The sequence below is a fragment of the Protopterus annectens genome, chromosome 3.part0 (assembly GCF_019279795.1).
Source record: "Protopterus annectens isolate FY-2018-M chromosome 3.part0, PAN1.0, whole genome shotgun sequence".
NCBI classification, from domain to species: Eukaryota; Metazoa; Chordata; order Ceratodontiformes; family Protopteridae; genus Protopterus; species Protopterus annectens.
In genome coordinates, this window is record NC_056731.1 from 1,853,130,303 (window position 1) to 1,853,150,574 (window position 20,272).

At 38.2% G+C, this 20,272-nt stretch overlaps 1 protein-coding gene across 1 annotated transcript in view; it reads left to right on the plus strand.

Moving 5' to 3' along the window:
* Positions 1-582: 582 nt before the first annotated feature.
* The window catches only part of LOC122797212 (cathelicidin-2-like), a 108,206-nt gene continuing 88,516 nt past the window's right edge, over positions 583-20,272 (plus strand). The window contains exon 1 of the mRNA XM_044066043.1: positions 583-892. Within this exon, the coding sequence (XP_043921978.1) occupies positions 668-892 (225 nt within the window). The 5' untranslated portion in view covers positions 583-667. The remainder of the gene's footprint in view (positions 893-20,272) is intronic.

Consider the following 20,272-nt stretch of genomic DNA (forward strand, 5'->3'; position numbering starts at 1 on the left):
TCCACACAGCTGGTGTTCTCATAAAAACTAGGCATAAACTATCTTGTTGAAAAACTATGACATCCAGCAAAGACAAACACAACATACTTCTCTTTTAGAGAATACAGATTGTTAAAAGTGGAAACTATCTTATTAAAAATGAATGTAATTCCTGTAACATCCTATTTATTTTACTTTTCAGTATTCCTTTCCTTAGATCCCAGATTCTGGAAAGAGATTTTTGTACAGCACATCAAGGGCCTTTGATCTTTAATACAGTAGGTAAACAACAGAGGAGGAAGAAGACAGTCACGTTTTTTAGTTAACAACACTACACATACTTGCAGGTAACCAGCAGCTAATAATCTGAAAGTACTCTGACATTACTATAGTTGAATGTATGATATTCACACTACTATATTCAGTAATTCTGCTACAGGTCTCATTTTTTATTTACACAAACATTCTTTGTTTGTTTAAAACTCATTTGTGTAATAAGGCAAACAGACAATGTAACTGCTGCCTTCAGTCCATACTTGAAACAAAATATTACTCGACACGTTTAGCTTATGACAGCAGAAGTCTGAACTCTCTTGTATAAGATCTGAGATGAGTACTGCCTAAACTCTAGTCTGTAATCAGAGGTGGTACTGAAAGCTGAAAAAAAAAAAAGATATTGATTGGACAGATGAAGAGTACATATACTCTCATACTGCTTTCTCGTGCACTGAGAGGACATAAGATGGCTAGATTAGTGCTTGGTTTGCTGATTTTGGGGGTCACTGCAGTGATCCCTACAGCCTCGTTCATAGATGAGTCAGAGCTGATAGAAATAGCAGTGGTGGAGCTTAATACACGTCCAAGATATTCAAATCTGTATTATTTCTCAGAGTTGAAAGAGAAAAAGGAAATGGTATGTAAAGAGAAGCTACTTCTGCTTGCTGTTACAATGTCAGTAATAATAATGTGAATACATTGAGTTGTCTGAGATAGCAGAATGTTTTACATGAAAAGCATGTTCTAGAAATACTTGTAACCTGGAAAACTCTGTTGTTAAGAATAAATAATATTTTGCTGAAAAGCAGCATAAGTGACACATATCCTCTGCGATTGGAATACTAGCAATGAAAATGAAGCGCCTGAAACATAAAGTTTGAAATTGCTAGGTTTAGAACAATTAAAACAGTAGTACTAACAGGCTGGAAAGGTATTTAATTTTCATGACAAATACATTGTGAGTATATCTGATTGTCTTTTCCTAGGTCTAATGAAAGGGTCAAAAGTTCTTTGCATTGCTGTGAGTACTGTGATTGTCCTTCACAAAAAAGTGTGTTATTCTCTTTCAGCCATCAGACCTATTTACCTAATTTTACTGTGAGGTGGTCAGTATACATATTCTATGTCTTCAGCTAATATGCAAACTCTGCGTTGCCATTTTCTTTTTAAAAAGTTAGAAGATGCTGTTTTTCATTATAAATCAAAACAGTGCATTGTGTACTCTGACATTTCATTAACATTTGCTGCTATGTGACTCATGCTTCTCTTAAATGTGATAAAAGACATATCTGACTATTAATAAAACATTCATTAATAGTCAGATATGTGATATAACACATATCTGACTATTAATAAAACATATGTGATATAACACATAACTGACTATTAATAAAACATTCATTAATAGTCAGATACGTGATATAACACATATCTGACTATTAATAAAACATTCATTAATAGTCAGATACGTGATATAACACATATCTGACTATTAATAAAACATTCATTAATAGTCAGATACATGATATAACACATATCTGACTATTAATAAAACATTCATTAATAGTCAGATACGTGATATAACACATATCTGACTATTAATAAAACATTCATTAATAGTCAGATATGTGCTATAACACATATCTGACTATTAATAAAACACTCATTAATAGTCAGATACGTGATATTATACATATCTGACTATTAATAATAACATTCATTACTTATGAAGCTGCTTTTATGGTTGTTTTAGTCTCAGGAGTGAGCCCTGAGAACTCTCTTCATGTTGGTAAATGTAAGATGATTAAAGGCACATTATACATAAGCACAAATATACACAGTTGTCATTAAGCCAGCAATATTACATGTGGGGATTTTAATGAAGATTTCTGACTAGACAATGTGTGTGCCATTCCAGAATTTACACTTCTTAATACTAAGTTCATTTTGAGGTTCTTTATATTACATGGTAGACCCTAGCTCCTAAAAACAAAAGTTGCCTTATACATTTTTTTTTCAGCAGTAACTATGTTATCGGTAGCTGTTATACAGTATTAGTAATACAGTTACTGCATCGGACTGATCCATATTCACCCCTTGTTAACAGAACCTTTGATTCTATCCACAGGAGTATTGAAGAGATTTAGATGGTTCACCATGTGCAATGACTGGTACTATAAAATGGGTATGGATGAGCATTCCCATATCCAGTAGTGCTGTGGTACAGCATCAAAATCATTACCAGTGCATAATGACTAGTAATGGCATGCTGTTATTGCAAAATCAAAACCATACATGCTATAGCCAGCCTAATAGCATAGTTTTGCTGAGTTCTCAATAAATAGCAAACATACTGCTAAAAATTCCCCAAATGTGACAAGAAGAATGTTTTTATGTGGGAGGCAAACATCCTCCATCACCTGTTATTTTAACATAATACAAATACATCTAAGGTTGCCATTACCTTGAGAGAAGGCAAGTATATAGCATAAAACATCAAGAATTTGCCTTTCTCCTATATATGCTAATTTAGAGAAAGCATCATTTCAAAATGTGGTGTTCAGATTTGTCCGTTTTGAATTTCTGTGTTTTGACCCAAGGCATGAGAGTTTCTTTACTCTTGCTTGTGTTGCCAAAAATCAGTGTTCACTTACCAGACCCCCTGGTACAGAGGGGTCAGTCTGAAGGTTACGTTCAAACAGACTGTGGTCAGCTTTCTTATCCTGTGGGGATGGGGATTGGTATCTCTGTAAGATTCACGCGAGGTGGAGACAATGGGCTCTGTAGCTTGAATGTATCCAAAAAAGTGATGTACAACAGAACACTGCATCTCTGCTTGCATAAAAGTGCATCTTGAAAACATGCCGTATTTGTAAGGATATGACCATTTTTTGAAGCACAAGTGCTTGAATCACACAGAAGTACTATGCTTCCTTTATGGATTTGTGAGACAATGGACAATGACAGTTTTGTTATAATTCAAATGCTTTTTTTTCCGTTTTCTGATGTGTTGCAACCTTAGAATTGAATAATCAGCATAAAATGTGGAATATGGGGATTTATGTATTCATATAGAGCATTTTTTGAACTCTTTATACTTCATAATCTTTTGATCACAACTATATGAAATTATGCCTTTACCCTAGCTCCACACCCACAATACCACACTAATATTACTGGCAAAAAGGAGGGTGAGTAACAGTCATCACTCCTCTTCTTGTTTCCGTCCACTCATGTCAGGCACAAGAATGCATATGTCACTACAGGATGGTGTACAGGATTAGGCAAGTGGCTGGAGCAGGGTTCAGTATGCAGTGGGGTAATTCACTGTAAAGAAATATACACTGTAACAGGATAACTGGAGCAAAAAAAAAAATATATATATATATATATATATATATATATATATATATATATATAGGTCTTACTTCATATGACCTACATTTCATTTGACTGAAATTCATTTGACTGAGACCAAAACACTGACAGTTCAAAAGACTGAAAACTCATTTGACTGAAGCTCATAACACTGACACTTTAAAGTAAAAGTATAATTCCTTTTCCCTACTGTAGTGCGATCCTAGAGTTAGTATATATAGTTAGGGGGGTGTGGGGGCACAGCCCCACATAGGGGGTGTGTGGGGGGCTTTATATATTTTAAATCATACACATGGATATTTATAACTGCAATGAATAACTCTTTGCAGAAAACAATATTTGCATAAACTATGTGGGGGGGCTTCATCCCCCCCACAACCCCCAATGTGGGAGGGGGGGTTGTGCCCTCACCCCCCCAACTGTATATACTAACTCCAGGATCACATTACAGTGGGGAAAAGGGCATATACATTTTACTTTAATGTCTCAGTGTTATGAGTTTCAGTCAAATGAGTTTTCAGTCTTTTGAACTGTCAGTGTTTTGGTCTCAGTCAAATGAATTTCAGTCAAATGAAATTTCAGTCATATGAAGTAGACTCCCTAGATGATATTAGATTATTGTAGGATACTGGAAAACACACACACACACACTCCTTGGCCATTTTATTTATATATTTAAATTGATTCAGTATTGCAGGAAATGCCTGAATTGCCAGTGGATTTGCCGTGATTGCAACTTGAGCAGTGTTAGTACCAGTATCCTGATGATTTAGGTTGCAAAGCTGCAAATATGGAAACAAAACACAAATTGCAGTGAGCTCATAATGAATGAAACAGAATACATCATTCATGAAACTTCTGCTGCGAGTAAGTCACATTGAGAGCTCTCATAGTATATATAGGTTCATAGGTTCATACTAGGCTATCTGCCCTAGGGCATTTATAAGCCTAGCCAGAGTGTGTTTGGCTTTCGCCACCCATTTTATGTCATCGAGCGATTACTTCATTTTGATAGGTTTGTATTAATGGGTGGTTTTTTGAAACTTATATTAGCTGGTTGGTTTATTGTTTGTTTCAACACTCTGATGATGCCTGATCCCTTTCAGGTGAAAGCGCTTAGTGGATTTCAGTGTTTTATTTGTTTTACGCTGTTGTTTCTTATTTAAAATAAACGCCTTTAACTCGTTCCTGTTTGCGCTGGAGTTTTTTTCAACTGGCCATCACCTGGAGCTGTATTGGAACATAGATCGCCTCTGAGCAGGCGGTATGCCTCTGAGTAGAGCTGGAGTTTCTTTAACCGGGCAGCATATGGCATCAGTTTGAGCCCTTTGATCCTCTTGGTGAGGTACTTTTGGGGTCTTTCCAGTTGCTGCAGGTGTCTGGTAAGGTACATCCCAAAAGGGGCATTGTACTCAATTATGGGCCTGATGAGGGATGAGTAAAGAGGCACGATGACCTCCCCTGATCTAGATGTGAATCCCTTCATGATTAGGTGGGCTATATAAAATGTTTTTCTAACCAGTTTGGCCACGTGGTTTTCAAATGAGAGAGTGTTATCAACTTGGGTCCCCAGGTCCCTAATTACTTCTTCCGTACTTAATGGATTACCACCTATGTGGCAATTTGTGGGCACTTTGTTTTTGCCAAAGGGGATGACTATACACTTTTTGGCTTTTAGCTTAAGGCCATGGCTCTGGCACCAGTTGTCTGTTTCTATGAGGCCCTTTTGTAGGATGCTTGTGTTGGCTGGAGAGTTGATTATGGCACCTAGTTTGCAGTCATCTGCAAACTTGGTCAGCCACAGTCCTTCCGTGTTGGCCTGTACCTTCGAGAAATATATACTGAATAAGAGAGGTCCCAGGACTGAGCCTTGTGGGACGCCACTTGTAACTGGTTTGGGGTCTGACATGGCTCCAGCAATTCTAACCATGTGGGTTCTGTCCTTGAGCCAGTTTGCAACCCATCTAGTGACATAGGGGTTTATATTTAAGCTGGTGAGCTTATCTATAATGCCCGAGTGGGGTATTGTATCGAAGGCTTTTGCGAGGTCCAGGTAGGCTGTGTGGACCACCTTCCCCTCGTCAATGGCCTTGGTGACTGTTTCAAAGAAATCAACCATGTTTAAGAGGTAGGATCTGCCCTTAACAAAGCTGAACTGGGTAGGATCCAGTGTCTGCAGGTCCCCAATATCTTTATTTATGAGGTCCATGATGATCCTTTCCATAGCTTTGCAGACCAAGCTAGTCAGGCTTATGGGGCGATAGTTTCCAGGATCCGTTGAGGCACCGCCTTTGTGGAGAGGGACCACTGTTGCTGTACGCCACTCTTTGGGTACATATCCTGTAGCAAGGCAGAGATTGAACAGTAGTTTTATGTTTGGGTTTAGCTCTTCTTGGAGTTCATGTAGGACGCAGCCCGGGACACCGTCTGGTCCCATTTATGCTGTGTTTTTTGCTTTGGAGAGGGCGGCTCTTACCTGAGCCTCTGAGATGTCAGGGGGCAGCACTCTGCTGAGATAGATATTTGCCATTTTGGTGGGGGGGGATTTGCGCTGAACCTGTCAGCTAGGATGTTGGCAATGTCTGTGGGTTCGGTGTATTTTTTGTCATTTTGGACTAATTCTGAGCATATCTGGGAATTCCCACCCAGGTTCCTAACATAGCCAAAGAAAGCTTTGTGATTATCCTTAGTGTCCTGTGCAATTTTCTCTCGGAGTTGGCCTTAAGACGATTTTATGAGTGCCCTTAGTTTTTTGCTAATACTGATCAGAGATGCCTTCCCTTTTTGGGATTTTGCTCTATCATGTAGTAGCTTCCTCCTTCTATTATATAGTTTGTTTATGGCTGGGGTCCACCAGACAGGACGCCTGCCTTTGGAGGATTGGGTCTTGGTTTTATTTGGGATTGCATGATCCATGCATTCCTGAAGGTGTTCATAGAATGCGTTTACAAAGGATTCTGCAGTCTGGGCCGTATTTTCCACAGGCCCGGGGGCTTTGAAGGATTCCACCTCGGTTTTGAAGAGTGTGAAATTTGATTTAGAGAAGTTTTTCACTGTGGTTTTCTGGGTAGGAGGTGGGGTCGGGATGTGAATATCCAGTGAGACTAGTTTATGGTCTGATCTTACCAGTCAGGGATACACTTCTGGTCTGGAGCATAGAGCACCCATGTTGGTGATGATCAGGTCCAGTATGTTTTCCCCTCTTGTGGGAGTGGCAACAAGTTGTTCCATAGCATTTGAGTTTATAAATTCTAGGAACCTTTGGGCTAGGGTGTTGTAGCTAGAGTAATGCTCCCAGTCTATGTTTGGGTAGTTGAAGTCGCCCAATATAATGGTGTTTGGAGAGACCTTCATATTTTCCAGTGTTCTCAGGAAGGCCGAGTGGGGTTCCTGGGTTTGGGAGGGTGGTCTGTAGCAGGCTATAAACTGGAAGGCAGTTTTACCCACTGTTAGTTGCACATGGATATATATTCTGCAACAGGCATCAGTGCATAATGTGAATTGTCGTGTGATTATTGAAGTACATATCTGGTGTTTTTTGAAAGATCAAAGAAGGTTTTTACATTTTTATAGTCTCTTAGCATGGCAATTCATATTATGCAATGTCAATATGCCACAATTACATGTGATTGTATTAATAAAAAATGTAGTTGTATGACTAAGCATGCCAAGGGTCAGCAAATCCTTTTGAACCTGTATAAGATAAAAATGAGTGTTACAGCTGTTGTACTAAAAACAGCGATTGTAACTTTGAGATTGCTGCCATCACCACATTTCATTTTACATCTGAGATGCACGTGGTTTTGGAGTTTGTTAGTTAAGCTGCATGTGGTTCTACTTTGTAGACCCTAGTTTCTTGGCAAAAAAGATTACTGCCTCAGCTTTTTGCAAAATAATATTATGGGGCTCATGGTCTTCAGCATTTATTTGATGATGCAGTTTGTTGAAGGTGTTTATTGCAAATAGGTATTTTCTTTACCATTGCAACCACTGCAATGCAGTGACCATCAAGTTAATTATACTATAAATGGGGATACAGTTCCCCTTCCAAGAGATGGCAGACATTTTACCCTCATGAAAACCATTGCTGAAAATTACAGTGGATTAGAATTCTGAACAGCATGATTTATTTGAAAGTCAGTTCCATGACCTGAACCAAGATCAGTGCATTGGTATCTGAAAAAGTTGCAATGGGTGGCTCATACGTTCATGGGTAAATAGCAGGCTATCAGTCTGCAGACTATTACAAGGCTAGCCACAAAATAGAGGCTAAAATCAAACTCTGTACCTTTTATCTGCAAGGTTAGGATTTAATCATTTATGCAAATCCACCGTCCTCCGTATTCATCACAGTATTCATCATTTAATTGATAATTAGTGAATTAGTTCATAAAAATTAGGATTTTTTCTTATGTCAGTGATGTAGTGATACCAGAGTGGATCATATTATAAATGGGAGTACAGAAGGCACAACTTTCTGCAGAGGGGTGCAGGAGAATTTGCCCCAAAAGAAAATTATAGTTGAAAATTATGATGAAATTAGCTTTTGAACAACTTGATTCATTTGAATAATCTGTTCCATTACTTTCCCTTTGAGAAGCACACACAGACTCAAAGAAACAAGGTACTCAATTATTTTTTAAGGTAAGACGTCTTTCATTGAATAAGACTCATCAGTTTAGAGTTTGATGAACAAGGGCTCGACAAATCATTGTACAACCTTAAAAACAATTATGTTATTTTTATTTCCAAAATTAAATATTATAAAACAGCCAGTTTCTCTCATTTAGTTAGATAACATCTATTTCTAAGTACTTCAGTGAAAAAATCAAATATAATTTGATTATCACCAAAATTTGTTAAACAGTTTATACCTTAGTCTTAAAATGTTATCACTATACCTGACATATTCTGAGAAATTCTGTTCACATATTACCTTTAATAACAGCTTAAACAGTATCATGCACACTGTTAAAACTTATTTACATTACAAAATGTATCAAACGCACTCTGTTATTGATATTGAGAAAGCATCTGACCCCTCATCTTCTGACTTGATCAAACAATCCTTCACAACACATGTAAATAAAATTGCAAAAGACTGCAAACAGTTGACCTGGAGGACATGAACACAGACTGTGGCATACAGTTTCAAATTTTACATGTCAACAACTTCACTAACTTTTTAAAATAAACAATTACAGTTTATTTCTCCATAAGAGAACACAACTACGCTATTTAACATTAAAAATTTGAATTACTCCCTGTACAAACATAGTATTAGTTGTCCCTCTTTTAAAAAGTTTAATTTTGGTATCCTAGAATTAGTAAAGAAAAGCCCAAGAGGAGGGTTTTGGGAGAATGAATTGGCACTTAGGGGGCTAAACTGGCAGCTTAGGTTAAATGCAACTACACTGCCAGGGTTAAATGAATCAGAGAACCTTATGTCTGTTTTGAAAAAGATGGCATTTGATATATGAACTCCCACTTAAATTATATTACATTTAAAATATGGATAGAGAATATATATATTTTTTGTATTAGAGTTCACATAAGTGGACAAATGTATATGAATTACTATACTGTTTCCAGCCATATATTTTTATTACTTATTATTATTATTATTTTGAGATTCAATGGTGTTTTTTTTAAAAAAGCATTTTAGAAAAACTTTTATTGAGAATATGCATTTTATTTTATTTAACTTAGAATTAAATTGTTTTAAAATAACGCAGAGTTTTCATATGGATGTATTTTTTAGATTATGTCACAGAAGATAACAGGAAACGAATGGTTAATAGTAGGTCATGTGATTAATTAATTGTGCTTATAAGCATTGGGCTGTTTAGATTTTTTTGTTTTGAAGAAGTCCCTCATGTAATAGGGATGAAAGTGCTTAACTTTCAATAAAGCATTCTTGTTTTTACGGTCGTAGTGTGAATTCACTATACAATCTCAAAATACTGAAATATTGAATTTCAGTATTTCAAGACTGTATAGTCAAAAGTGCAGTTATGCGAATACTGTACTATATCAAATGCAGAAATGTCAAAACCACTGTTGTGGTGCCGCTTTCATGACGTGGGGTGCGGTGTGTGGATTTAGCTGGGGATTCAGGTAAGTGGTGTTTTCGTAAGGATATTAGGTAGGGATTTTAGTGTGTGTGAGTGTGTGTAGTGGTGGATTTTATGTGTTTGTGTGTTTAGTGCGACCTCAGAGTTAGTATATATAAGTAGCGGGGGTGTGAGGTGTGCAAGGGGGCTTTCCCACCTGCTTATAGGTAGGGTAGGTGTGTTTGTATGTTATGTTGTGTTTGTGTGTGTTGTTTTGTTTTTTGTAGTGTAGTTAGGTAGGTGTATGTGTGTTTGTGTGGTGGTGTGTGTATGTATATGGTCGTGATTTTGATTTTTGCAGTTGTGGGTTTTCGGTTATGTGGATTTTCGGCTATACAGTCTCGAGATACTGAAAGTCGATATTTCAGTATTTCAAGATTGTATAGTGAATCCCGTAGTGCGTGCCTTGGTTTTAACCACAACTGGAAGTTTTTTGTTTATGAGTTGTGTTGGCTTCCTGGGTCTGCGCTATTGGTTTTACTAATTACAGTATTCTGCAAGACTGTCACAATAACAAAGTAATAATATTCACGCTCTTTGTAGCAATCTGAACTACATGACAAGGACTGTAAGTATAATGTACCATGCCCTAACAATTTAAATTGATTTACTACTTTAGATTGAAATGAATTAGCACTTAAACACCATCCAATAATCAATGTCAAAACTGCGAATGATGGGTTTTTTTTTCATTTAACCACAGGCTGCAGAAACTAAAGTAAGGGCAATTCATTTTGTGTTTCTCTTTCGGGTTACAGGTATTAATCTGCATCTCTGTAATTTGGTATTAAAGTCCATACATTTGAAATATGACTTTATATAAAAACTTCAGACCTAAGGATATAACAAAGCAGAACTAGCACTTAATAAAACAGAAGGATTTTGTGTTTTAAATTATGTCTCTTTTGGCCCCCTAGTCTCCCTATGACAGTCAAGCCCCTTTCCCTAATCGGCCCTTTGTTCCTTCTGTGTAATAGTATCCACAGTGAAGGAAGTAAGACGTATGGATTGTAATGGTTGTCCAACCGGAAGTTGGAAGATTTTCTCTTGCTCTTTTCATCTAGGCTTGGTGGGTTACAACAGCAATTCAGAGCCTGCTGTGCTAGCTACAACATGGATGCACATTTCGGCACACCTACTATACCTAGCTAGACTAAAGTGTACTCCTTGGCAGGCCTGTGTACCCATCTCCTGCTTCTTGTACTTAGATGGTACATCTGGGTTTTGCTCCTGCAGCAAGACTAGGACCAATCATTCCTCTGGAATGAGTGAGCAAATTGCCCCCTGCATTCCATAATGTTCCTGTGTGTATCTTCCATTATATGAATCACTAATTCATCCCAGGTCATCTACTATAGTAATTGTAATCCTTAGTCAGCAAGGCTTTGTGGAGGATGTGCCCCCCAAACTTTTATTTCTGTCCATAGAGTTTCTTTTTTTCTTCTCACCCACTGGGTGTACTTGGTACTTTTATATGCCCCAAATGTAGTCCAACCCATGTGCTAGGCTGAGGAGGAGACTAAGAAATCCCACTGCAGCATTATATTGCTGCCAGTTTTTTTTAATGCCCTAGTTCCCTATTTCTTTCCATATCTGTTGTCCCTTATGGGAAGAAAAGTAAAGGGGGTGTACTACAGTGTATTGTCCTGCCTCCCAGCAACTCAGTCAATGTTGCGCACCTATTACCATTTTGGGTTGCATGCTCGTATATGTCCCCACCCTCCATCAGGGATCTAACTCAAGGAAAGTGGAGGCACCCAGGCCCCCCCCCAGACAAGTATATCCATCCTTCAATTCTTATGCCTCAATTATTGAAGCCATTAATCAATTTCAGGGGACCTGGGCTGCAGTTATGACTTTATCTCTCTATGCCATGGTGCAGATTTAGCCATACAGTTTCAAAACATGGATTATAAAATAATTTATATACATATATTTACTATAGATTTTCAAGTCTGCATGTCACAAACATTTTTATCATTTCACACTTTTACCAGGTTTAATACTTCTTATATAATTTGCTTAGATACCATATAAAGAGAAAGCTCTTAAGCTTGTTGTTTACAGAACCATTTTGAGAATGCAGTGATCAAGTGTCTAATATTTTCATCCTCTGCCTAGCTTCCATTTTTTTTGTTACACTTTAATATTCTGCCATTCTGTACTGTTTACAGTACCACTAAAATGTTTTATTCCTCTTTCCATTTAGAGTGTGATGTTTTGTTTTGGTTTGTTTGGTTTTTTTCCCACTTTGAACCTTTGCTGTCCTTTTTGTTTTTGTTTCCTCCTCTTTCAGGTGGCACATTTTTTGTCTCATTTTTGTTTGCAGTTTCTTGAACTTTTATATTTTTAATTTGTTAACTTGATAAACCCAGTACATATAAATGCCCTTTTTGGGGTCAACATAGTAGCTCTGTCAAGTGAAGTGACTTACACGAGGTCACACAGTTTCCAAGTAGAATTTGATGGAATCAAATCTAGAACAAAAGGATGAAGTTTATTACCAGGTGGCAAGCTTAACCCAGTGAGTGGAACACACGGGATGTGAGTGACTAGGAAATACATGTGATTTCCATTCTGGTTGAAAAATATAGTTCAAAAGAACATTCATGCACTTCACCAAGCTGTTTTTTTATGAAGGTAGACCCTGCATTCCCCCATACAGATGGCTTTGCCCCAGAACCTCTGAACTCACTAGTTTCACTTCTTATGTGACTGCATCTGGAGGAGATTTCCCCATGCAACATCCTCCTCAACAAATATTACTATTAAAGGATATTTGCATGCTCACATTTCTGTACCTTGCATTTGCATCTATTTATTTGAATTTCCTAAAGGTTCTCCTGTTTTCTTTAACCTTTGTAGTAATTTTCCCTTCATAACCATAGGGTTTCCTCTTTTTTCATTTTGCTGAAATGTTTCATACAGTGATATGTCACTTCTTTGTTAACAGGTAGATTTCTTCACCATTACTCCTCCACTCCAACACTTCTGATATCACTATACATAGGTGCTGCCATGTCTTGACAACCTGCCTAACCTGAAGTTCAGTACTCCAGAATTTCTATGTTTGAGCTGCAAAATTTTATTGTGATCCACATAATATTATGCTTATTTCTTTAAAAAATATTTTTTATGCTGAAATCAACTACATTTAGAGTAGCAGGTCATGGATTTATCTTCCTATTTGGTGTCCAGTAATAGTTGCATATGTGCAACATCAAGAAAGTACAGCTGTGTAAGTAAACTTACCATAACAGTAGATGTTCAAATGATGACTGTTGCAGTAGCCTTGTTAGCTGTATGGGTTATATCCTGCCAAGGATGTAATACCTGGACAGCTTCTAAAGCTTCAGAGCATCTTCCCTACACCTAAATTGTGAGGCAATTTGAACAGAGCTGACTAAAAGACAAGTTTGAGTGCCAAGCCCTTCAGAGCTTTCCATCCACTAGAGAGAAGAAGCTGAGCCCTGAAAAGACAATAGCAAAAAATAAACACCCACACCCAGGTATAAAAATATATATATATATTTATTTATATATATATATATATATATATATATATATATATATATATACATACACACACACACACACACACACACACACACACACACACACACACACACACACATATACATATATAGCTACTGCACTAGTGATCATTCAGACATCTACTATTAATGAAGTTTATGTATACAACTGTTCTATGTTCATCATATTGATCACTGATGCAGAAGTTTTAGCTATATGGATAGATCACCATAGCTCGCTACATTTAAGAGGTGGAAGGATAAAAGTCCAGGAGTCTGTGGAGAAAGTTCCTTGCAAAGTCCAATTTAGACTTAAAGAAGGAATTATATTTATAGTGCTTTTTTAAAAGTATGTACAGAGGACCAAGTTGCAGCTTTTACAATATGTTAGATTCCAACCCTTTCCAAAAAACATAGATGAATCCAAGGCCCTAGTAGAGTGGACATTGACCCTGCCCGAGAAAAACTGTTGTGGTGAGTATAAAAAAAGGTAACAGCATTAGACAGCTATTTAGAAACAGTCTGTATTGACACAGTGTGTTCCTTCTTCTTACCATTACAAGAAAATTACAGCAGATCTGAAGATCTGAAAGATGTAGTTCTGTCGAGATAGTACCTGAATTAACAGTGGACATCCAAGGTATGAAGTATCCTTTCTCCCTCATTTTTAAGATCAATAAAAATGGTGGAATGGTTAGTTTGGCTTAAAGTAATATCAGATACACTTTAGGCTTAAAGACAACTTAGTTCTCAAAGAAACCCTGTCTCTGTGGAAAATGAGATAGAGTTGACTCACAATAAGAGTTTGCAACTCAGATACTCTTTCTGCGGACATCAGAGCAATCAGTAAAACTGTTTTGCATGTTACGAACCTCAAGTCAGCCAGGTTACTGATTTAAATGAAGCAAGTGTTAGCTTATCTAACACAAAATTAAGATCCCAGGAAAGGGCCACTGGTTTTCTTGGAGGTCTCTTAAATAAAACCCCCATTCAAAAGCATTTTAACATGAGAAAGTCTTGAAAGAGGAGCATTCATGGGGAGACATGCTGAAATGCCCAATAAATTAACCTTTTTTGAGGCGTTAGAAAGGGCATAGGAAAGTAACTCACCCAAATGTTGTAAAACCAGAGAACAATTAGCCCTGAATAGGCACTAATAATATTGTTGCTGTTGGCACCAACTAGAAAAACTTTCCCATTTACTAATGTATGATTTTCTAGTAGCAGGCTTTTTTGCATCCATTAGTACCTACTGCATGTCCTCAGGATACAGGTGCCTAAAGGAAAGTAAGACACTATCATCTACGCAGTCAGTATAAGTATAGCCCAAGCTAACATGGCTATACTGCACAGGGGTATGACTTAGATCTCCCCACACATCAAGATGTACCACACGACTATGGTATTGTATGAAACAACTTGAAGGGATCTTTAGGACCAAAGATGATTCAGAGAGTTGAGTGCCTTGATCAGAGTAAGTATCTCTTTCATATTTATGGGCTTGCATCTGTCCTTGAATTTTTATCCCTCCTGAAACTGCTCCCCTGGCAAATTCCGAGACATATGTGATGACTGACTGTGTTGTAAGAGGGAGGAGACCTAAATTCAGGGATTGCTAAATTTGCCACATAGTTGTCACTCTACTCACCACTATACTGCCTTAAAGCAAGTGAAATTGCTTGAACTCCCCCATTATCTTCTCCTTCTCCAGCTTTCCACCACTCATAAACTGATCTATAAACCTTATGACTGCACAGCTCTAAGCTTCATATTCTCCCTATATAATCCAGCCCATCCTCTTCGCTCTGAGCACCAATATCTGCTCCAAATACACAAGCCAAAACTCCCTGCAGGCCAATTACGACACTCATACTCATAGGACATCTCCAAAATCTGGAACAACCTTCCAGCTCCAATTTATTTACCAGCTATCTTCAAAGCTGTCCTCCACAGCCACCTGTATCTACTTGGATATGTAACTGCTCAACTCCTTCTTATAAAATAGCAAAACTCTGTCCATACCAAAATTTGCCTCTTTACTCCTCTGTAACTTTGTACCCTTTATTCTAGGTATACACGATTTTCACAATGGTCACTTTATTCTATGTAAATACTATGTAAATACTAAGGTTATGAAACTTTTATGTACTGCTTTTTTGTGCAATTTATAAGTTTATATGTATATTGGTAGGTTGTATTTTTGTGTCATTGATACTTGTTACTGTGAGCAATACTGAAATTTATTGTCATTTCTACCTGTTACTGTGGAGGTTTTCTCCCCAGGCCTCCACTGAAAATGGGCTAGCTTGGCCCAGTGGACTTTCCCGGTAAACAAATGTCAATAAATAAATAAATAATATTTTCTGCCTCCACCATTTTTTTAATGACAAAGCCTAGCACTGGGATTTGAAAAGGCAAAGGATGTTGATACTGGGGCCCAAGAAACTTCAGATACCATTGTATCTTTCTCATGTGGAGTCATGCTAGGGTTATAATGAAAATCATAAATGCCAAGAGCCCCAAAATCCTGATGTTTTCCCTCCCAGTGACTGAATTCTGAGTGGAAAACATTAGAAACAGATCTAGATACTGATCTATTTTTTCCTATGGAAGAAAAGCTCTTTGAACTGAGGTGCCCATCTGACAACCAATAAACATGATCCTGGGTGAGAGTCAAAAATGACTTTTGAATGTACTCCTGTAATTCCAGCTTATATAACTGATCTCTCACATAACTGACAGATTCCTGACACTTTGGAAATGACTCTACAAAGATGAACAACTCATATAAATATGGAAAAAAGAAAATGGATATCCTGTACGCGTAGCCTGTAATAAGCTATAAATGGAGCTAGCCACTTAATGAACACTCTTGGTGCAGTGGATAGTCCAAAGGGTAAAGCAGAGAACTGATAAAATGATCCAAACTCACAAACCTTAAGAAACAATAAAAAAGAGTGAGATGATAAGCATTGTTTAAATGTAGTTACCATGAAACTTGAATGAGGAAGAAGAGGTAACAGACTGTGAAGTGATATCATTTTGAAGTTAGGCACTATGACAAACCGGTCTAAGAAAAAAGATGCAGAACTGGTCTCCAAGCATCTTCTTTCTTTGGCACTAAAACATTATTGAACAAAAACCTTTCCCAACTTGGGAAGCAGGCACTGGTTCCATCACTCCCTGGAACACCATATAATGAAAGACAGATGGAAATAAAAGAGTCTGATCTGGTCTGGTGGATGAGGAATAACCTCCTGGCAAGGAGGAATACCCTCTAACTGTGATCTATAACCTTGATGAATGATCTTCAGAACCCATTTGTTTGAAACTATTAATTGCCAAAGAGAAAAATGGAAAATCAGGCTTGCTGGAAGGGCAAAGGGACTCTAGGGTGGTAGGGGGGAACAAAGTCCCTTAAGTAGTCAAAATAACTGGTTGATCTGTCCTTGGTTTTGGGTGTACTGGAATCCTTTTTAGAATGTCCTTGCAAATTATGCCAGAATTGGATGAGGGGTTAGAGAATCCCTTGGCAATTTAGAAAAATGAGGGCAGAAGAGAAGAGATTCCCTGATTTAACATCCCCCTTTCATTACACTTTTTTTGACATGTCTGTAGCAAAGGGACTGAAAAATGAATCTCTATCCAAAACAGAAAATAAAATCTCATTATTCATATCCTTCTGTGAGGTTCTGAGAACGCAGCCAGGCAAAGCTCCTCAAAACAATACCAAAGGTCATGGCCCTGGAAGAATTATCAACTGTGTTATGCACTGACACACTGTAAACTGAGAGCAGTGACTAGTACAACAGAAGAAACTAAATAATTTAAAGCTGATGTTTATCAAAAGAAGAAAACTGCAGACCAGACATTCATCATGCTTTCACAATTAGTCAGCATATACATTAATATGTGAGCCTGATAATTCAAAATTCTGAAAATCAAAGTTGCAGAAGCATACACGATTTTCCAGTACTCCTTAATAATCTTCCCATCCTTAGCAGAAAGTGTAGGATAAGAATTAAACAGAAGTTATGTACTCACCATAACGTTGCATCTGTGCTGTCAGTTTTTGTCCTTCAACAATTTGGTTTCAGATCTGACCTAAGAACCAACTTTGGCTGCTTTTTCAGATTTAGGGTCCATAGCTCAGGCTCCTCCCCTACCTATAATCCCCTCCAAACCTCACGTTACCTCAGATCGAGTTTGTCCTCAATGCCAAATTACTAAGGACTAATCACACAGTATCCATACTAAAACTATACAAATGCAGGAGCTGGTAGAAAACAACCAGAAAATATCTAAATTTGGAGTAGAGAAGTGGTGGGGGGGATCTTTAGGTATAACCCAAAGATCATACCAGAAGACTATATGGACATTTTCCATAACATAGAAGGGTGAATGGAGGGAGGGATGTTGAGGAAAGACAAAAAGAGACAGCACAGATGCATAGTTAAGTGAGTACATAACTTTGTATCTGATGTCTTTTTCCATCTCTTCCTCAACAATTGGGACAGATTCATCATGGAAGGATACTCTGGTGAACAGCAGGGCCAAAGTACCCAATCCCTGGAGAAAATATCTAGTTTGTAATAAGCAATAAAAATATGAACACTGGACCAGGTAGCTGCAGCACAAATATCACCTATTGAAGGTCTGGATAAGAAGGCAGAAGAAGTGGAAAGGGATCTTGTAGAATGAGCCTCGGGAGGGCTTCAGTAAGGTTAAACCTTTGTTTTGTAAATACAAGAAATGTAAACAGTGAGCCACCTTCCTATGGTTAGTTTTGAAACTGGTTTGCCCAAGTTAGTCTTTAAAAATGAAACAAAAAGCTTATCAAATCTGAGAGTTTGTGTTCTATGGAGATAAAAATCTGAGTTGCCTGTGTATATCCAACAAGTGCAGCATGTATTCTCACTTATTAGTGAATTTTGGAAAGAAAAATGCAAATCGATCATTTGGTTAAGTACTGCCTCTGAAGCAACCTTTGGTACAAAGGAGAGATTGGTTCACAGGGAAACCCTGTCCTTGTGAAAAGCAGATATGGAGGTTGGGAAGACAGTGCCTGGAGTTCAGATACTCATCTGGCTGAAGTAAGAGCAACTAGAAAAATAGCTTTCAAACACAAGAATTTAGGTCCACTTTGACTGCCATTTCAAAGGGGGGCTGTGTCAAAGGCTGTAAGAGTAGTGTAACATCTGAAGGAGGAGTGGTATCCGTAATAGAATGCTAAGGAAACAGGTAACCCTAAGAAAGGCTTTACATAACGTCAAGGAGGAATGATTTTCCTCAGTATGCAAACTGGAGATAGGAATAACTTGCATCATTGTGGAATACTAAGGGCAGAAATTCCAAGATTTCTGAAACAGGGACTGAAAAGGAGTCCAAATGTCTCTCCTAGGTCCAGACAGAAAACCTTTTTGATTTACACTTATATATTTTCCTTGTCAAAACTTTCTGGGAAGACGTGAGAATGTGGATGACCTGAGAAAAAAACCTGGCCTGTCTAGCCATCATTGGAAGTGGAGAAACCATGCGGTAAGCCTGAGGGCTTGAATGTCAGGGCGAGGCAGACTGGACAGGTGAGACAGGAGATCTGTAAACTGATCCAGAACCCAAGGTAAGTGTACTAGATGAAGCTAAAGAAAGGGGAACTACACTTATCGAGGCCAGAACAGGGCAATGAGGATGACTTTGCTCTACCCTTGAGAGGCTTTCTGCAGAAACTTTGAAATAAGGGGAATCAGTAAATATGTGTAAAGGAGACTGGCGGGGGGCAGTCATGAAGCAGAGCATCTCTGTGACTCTCTTCTGGTGGGCTCAGGGGAAAATAATGCTGCACATTGGCATTTTTTGGACAGGCAAATAGATAGCACCATGGCTGACCCCAATGAAGAAAAATCTGCTCCTTCACTAATGAATTGAGAGATCATTCATGAGGTAGTAGATTATGGAATGTAGTAGTCTCTAGTAATAATCATCTGCACCCAGATGTCTTTGAAGATGGTGTGCAGAGATAAGTACCCCCTGACTGCATCCAGAATGGGGCAGTCAGGCAACCCTTCAGGAGTGCTGGTAAGGTTTCTTTATGAAGGGACTCCTGAAACCTTGGCTCTCTAGGCCTCCCCTATATTGAGGGTGACATCTATTTTAGAGTTCCCCCTCTGCATCTGGGAGATCTGTCTCTAAAGGAGTCCTGTGAAAATCTCTAGGATTTTCAGAACCATATTTTCCTTCCCCCTTTCTGATTCCTGGAAAAGGTTCTTTGGGCGGTAGAAAATTGTATTCCTATGACAGACAGTTTTCCTATTTTGTTCACTCCTAAAAGCATTTCCTTTTATCTTTGGTCTGAAAAGGTTGACCCATCAAAGGAAGTATTGATAAATGACATCTTGAAAGGCTCTGCAAAATTGCATAGGCACATGCCACCAAACCATAATGCCTGAACCTGCTGCTCTAGAAATGCTCTTCATTCCATGGGAATTCAGATGCATAGAGGCATCTGAAATGGATTAGAGGGTGGCCCACTGTGAAGACATAGTTTTCTTATCCTCAGCAGACATGGTCCCAGAGACAGACTTGGAAAGTTCCTAAGTCAAGTCCTTCTGGAATCTGATAAGATGCACCAAATAGTTCTGCGAACATAAGGCAAAGGTTACTGATGCATAAACTTGCTTCCTGTATCTGTCCAATTCTGTAGAATCTCTGTTAGGAGATAAACAGTTGGACTGTCCTTGGCAAGTTCCTTCTTAGTGGTTGCTGCCACCACCACGGCATCAACCATGGGAACCTTTGCTCCAAAGGGACATGGTCTCAAGGTGCTACTTAATATTTATCTGGTCTCTTGGGAATAGGATCTGATGCATCTGGATCTTTCCATGCTTAATGAGAAATGAGATCTACCATTTCATCTGCAGGGGTATCCACCCAGGAAGATGCAGAGCTGGTACCAAATGCCTTAAGGAACATGGACTCCTCCTGGGAAGGGGCTTT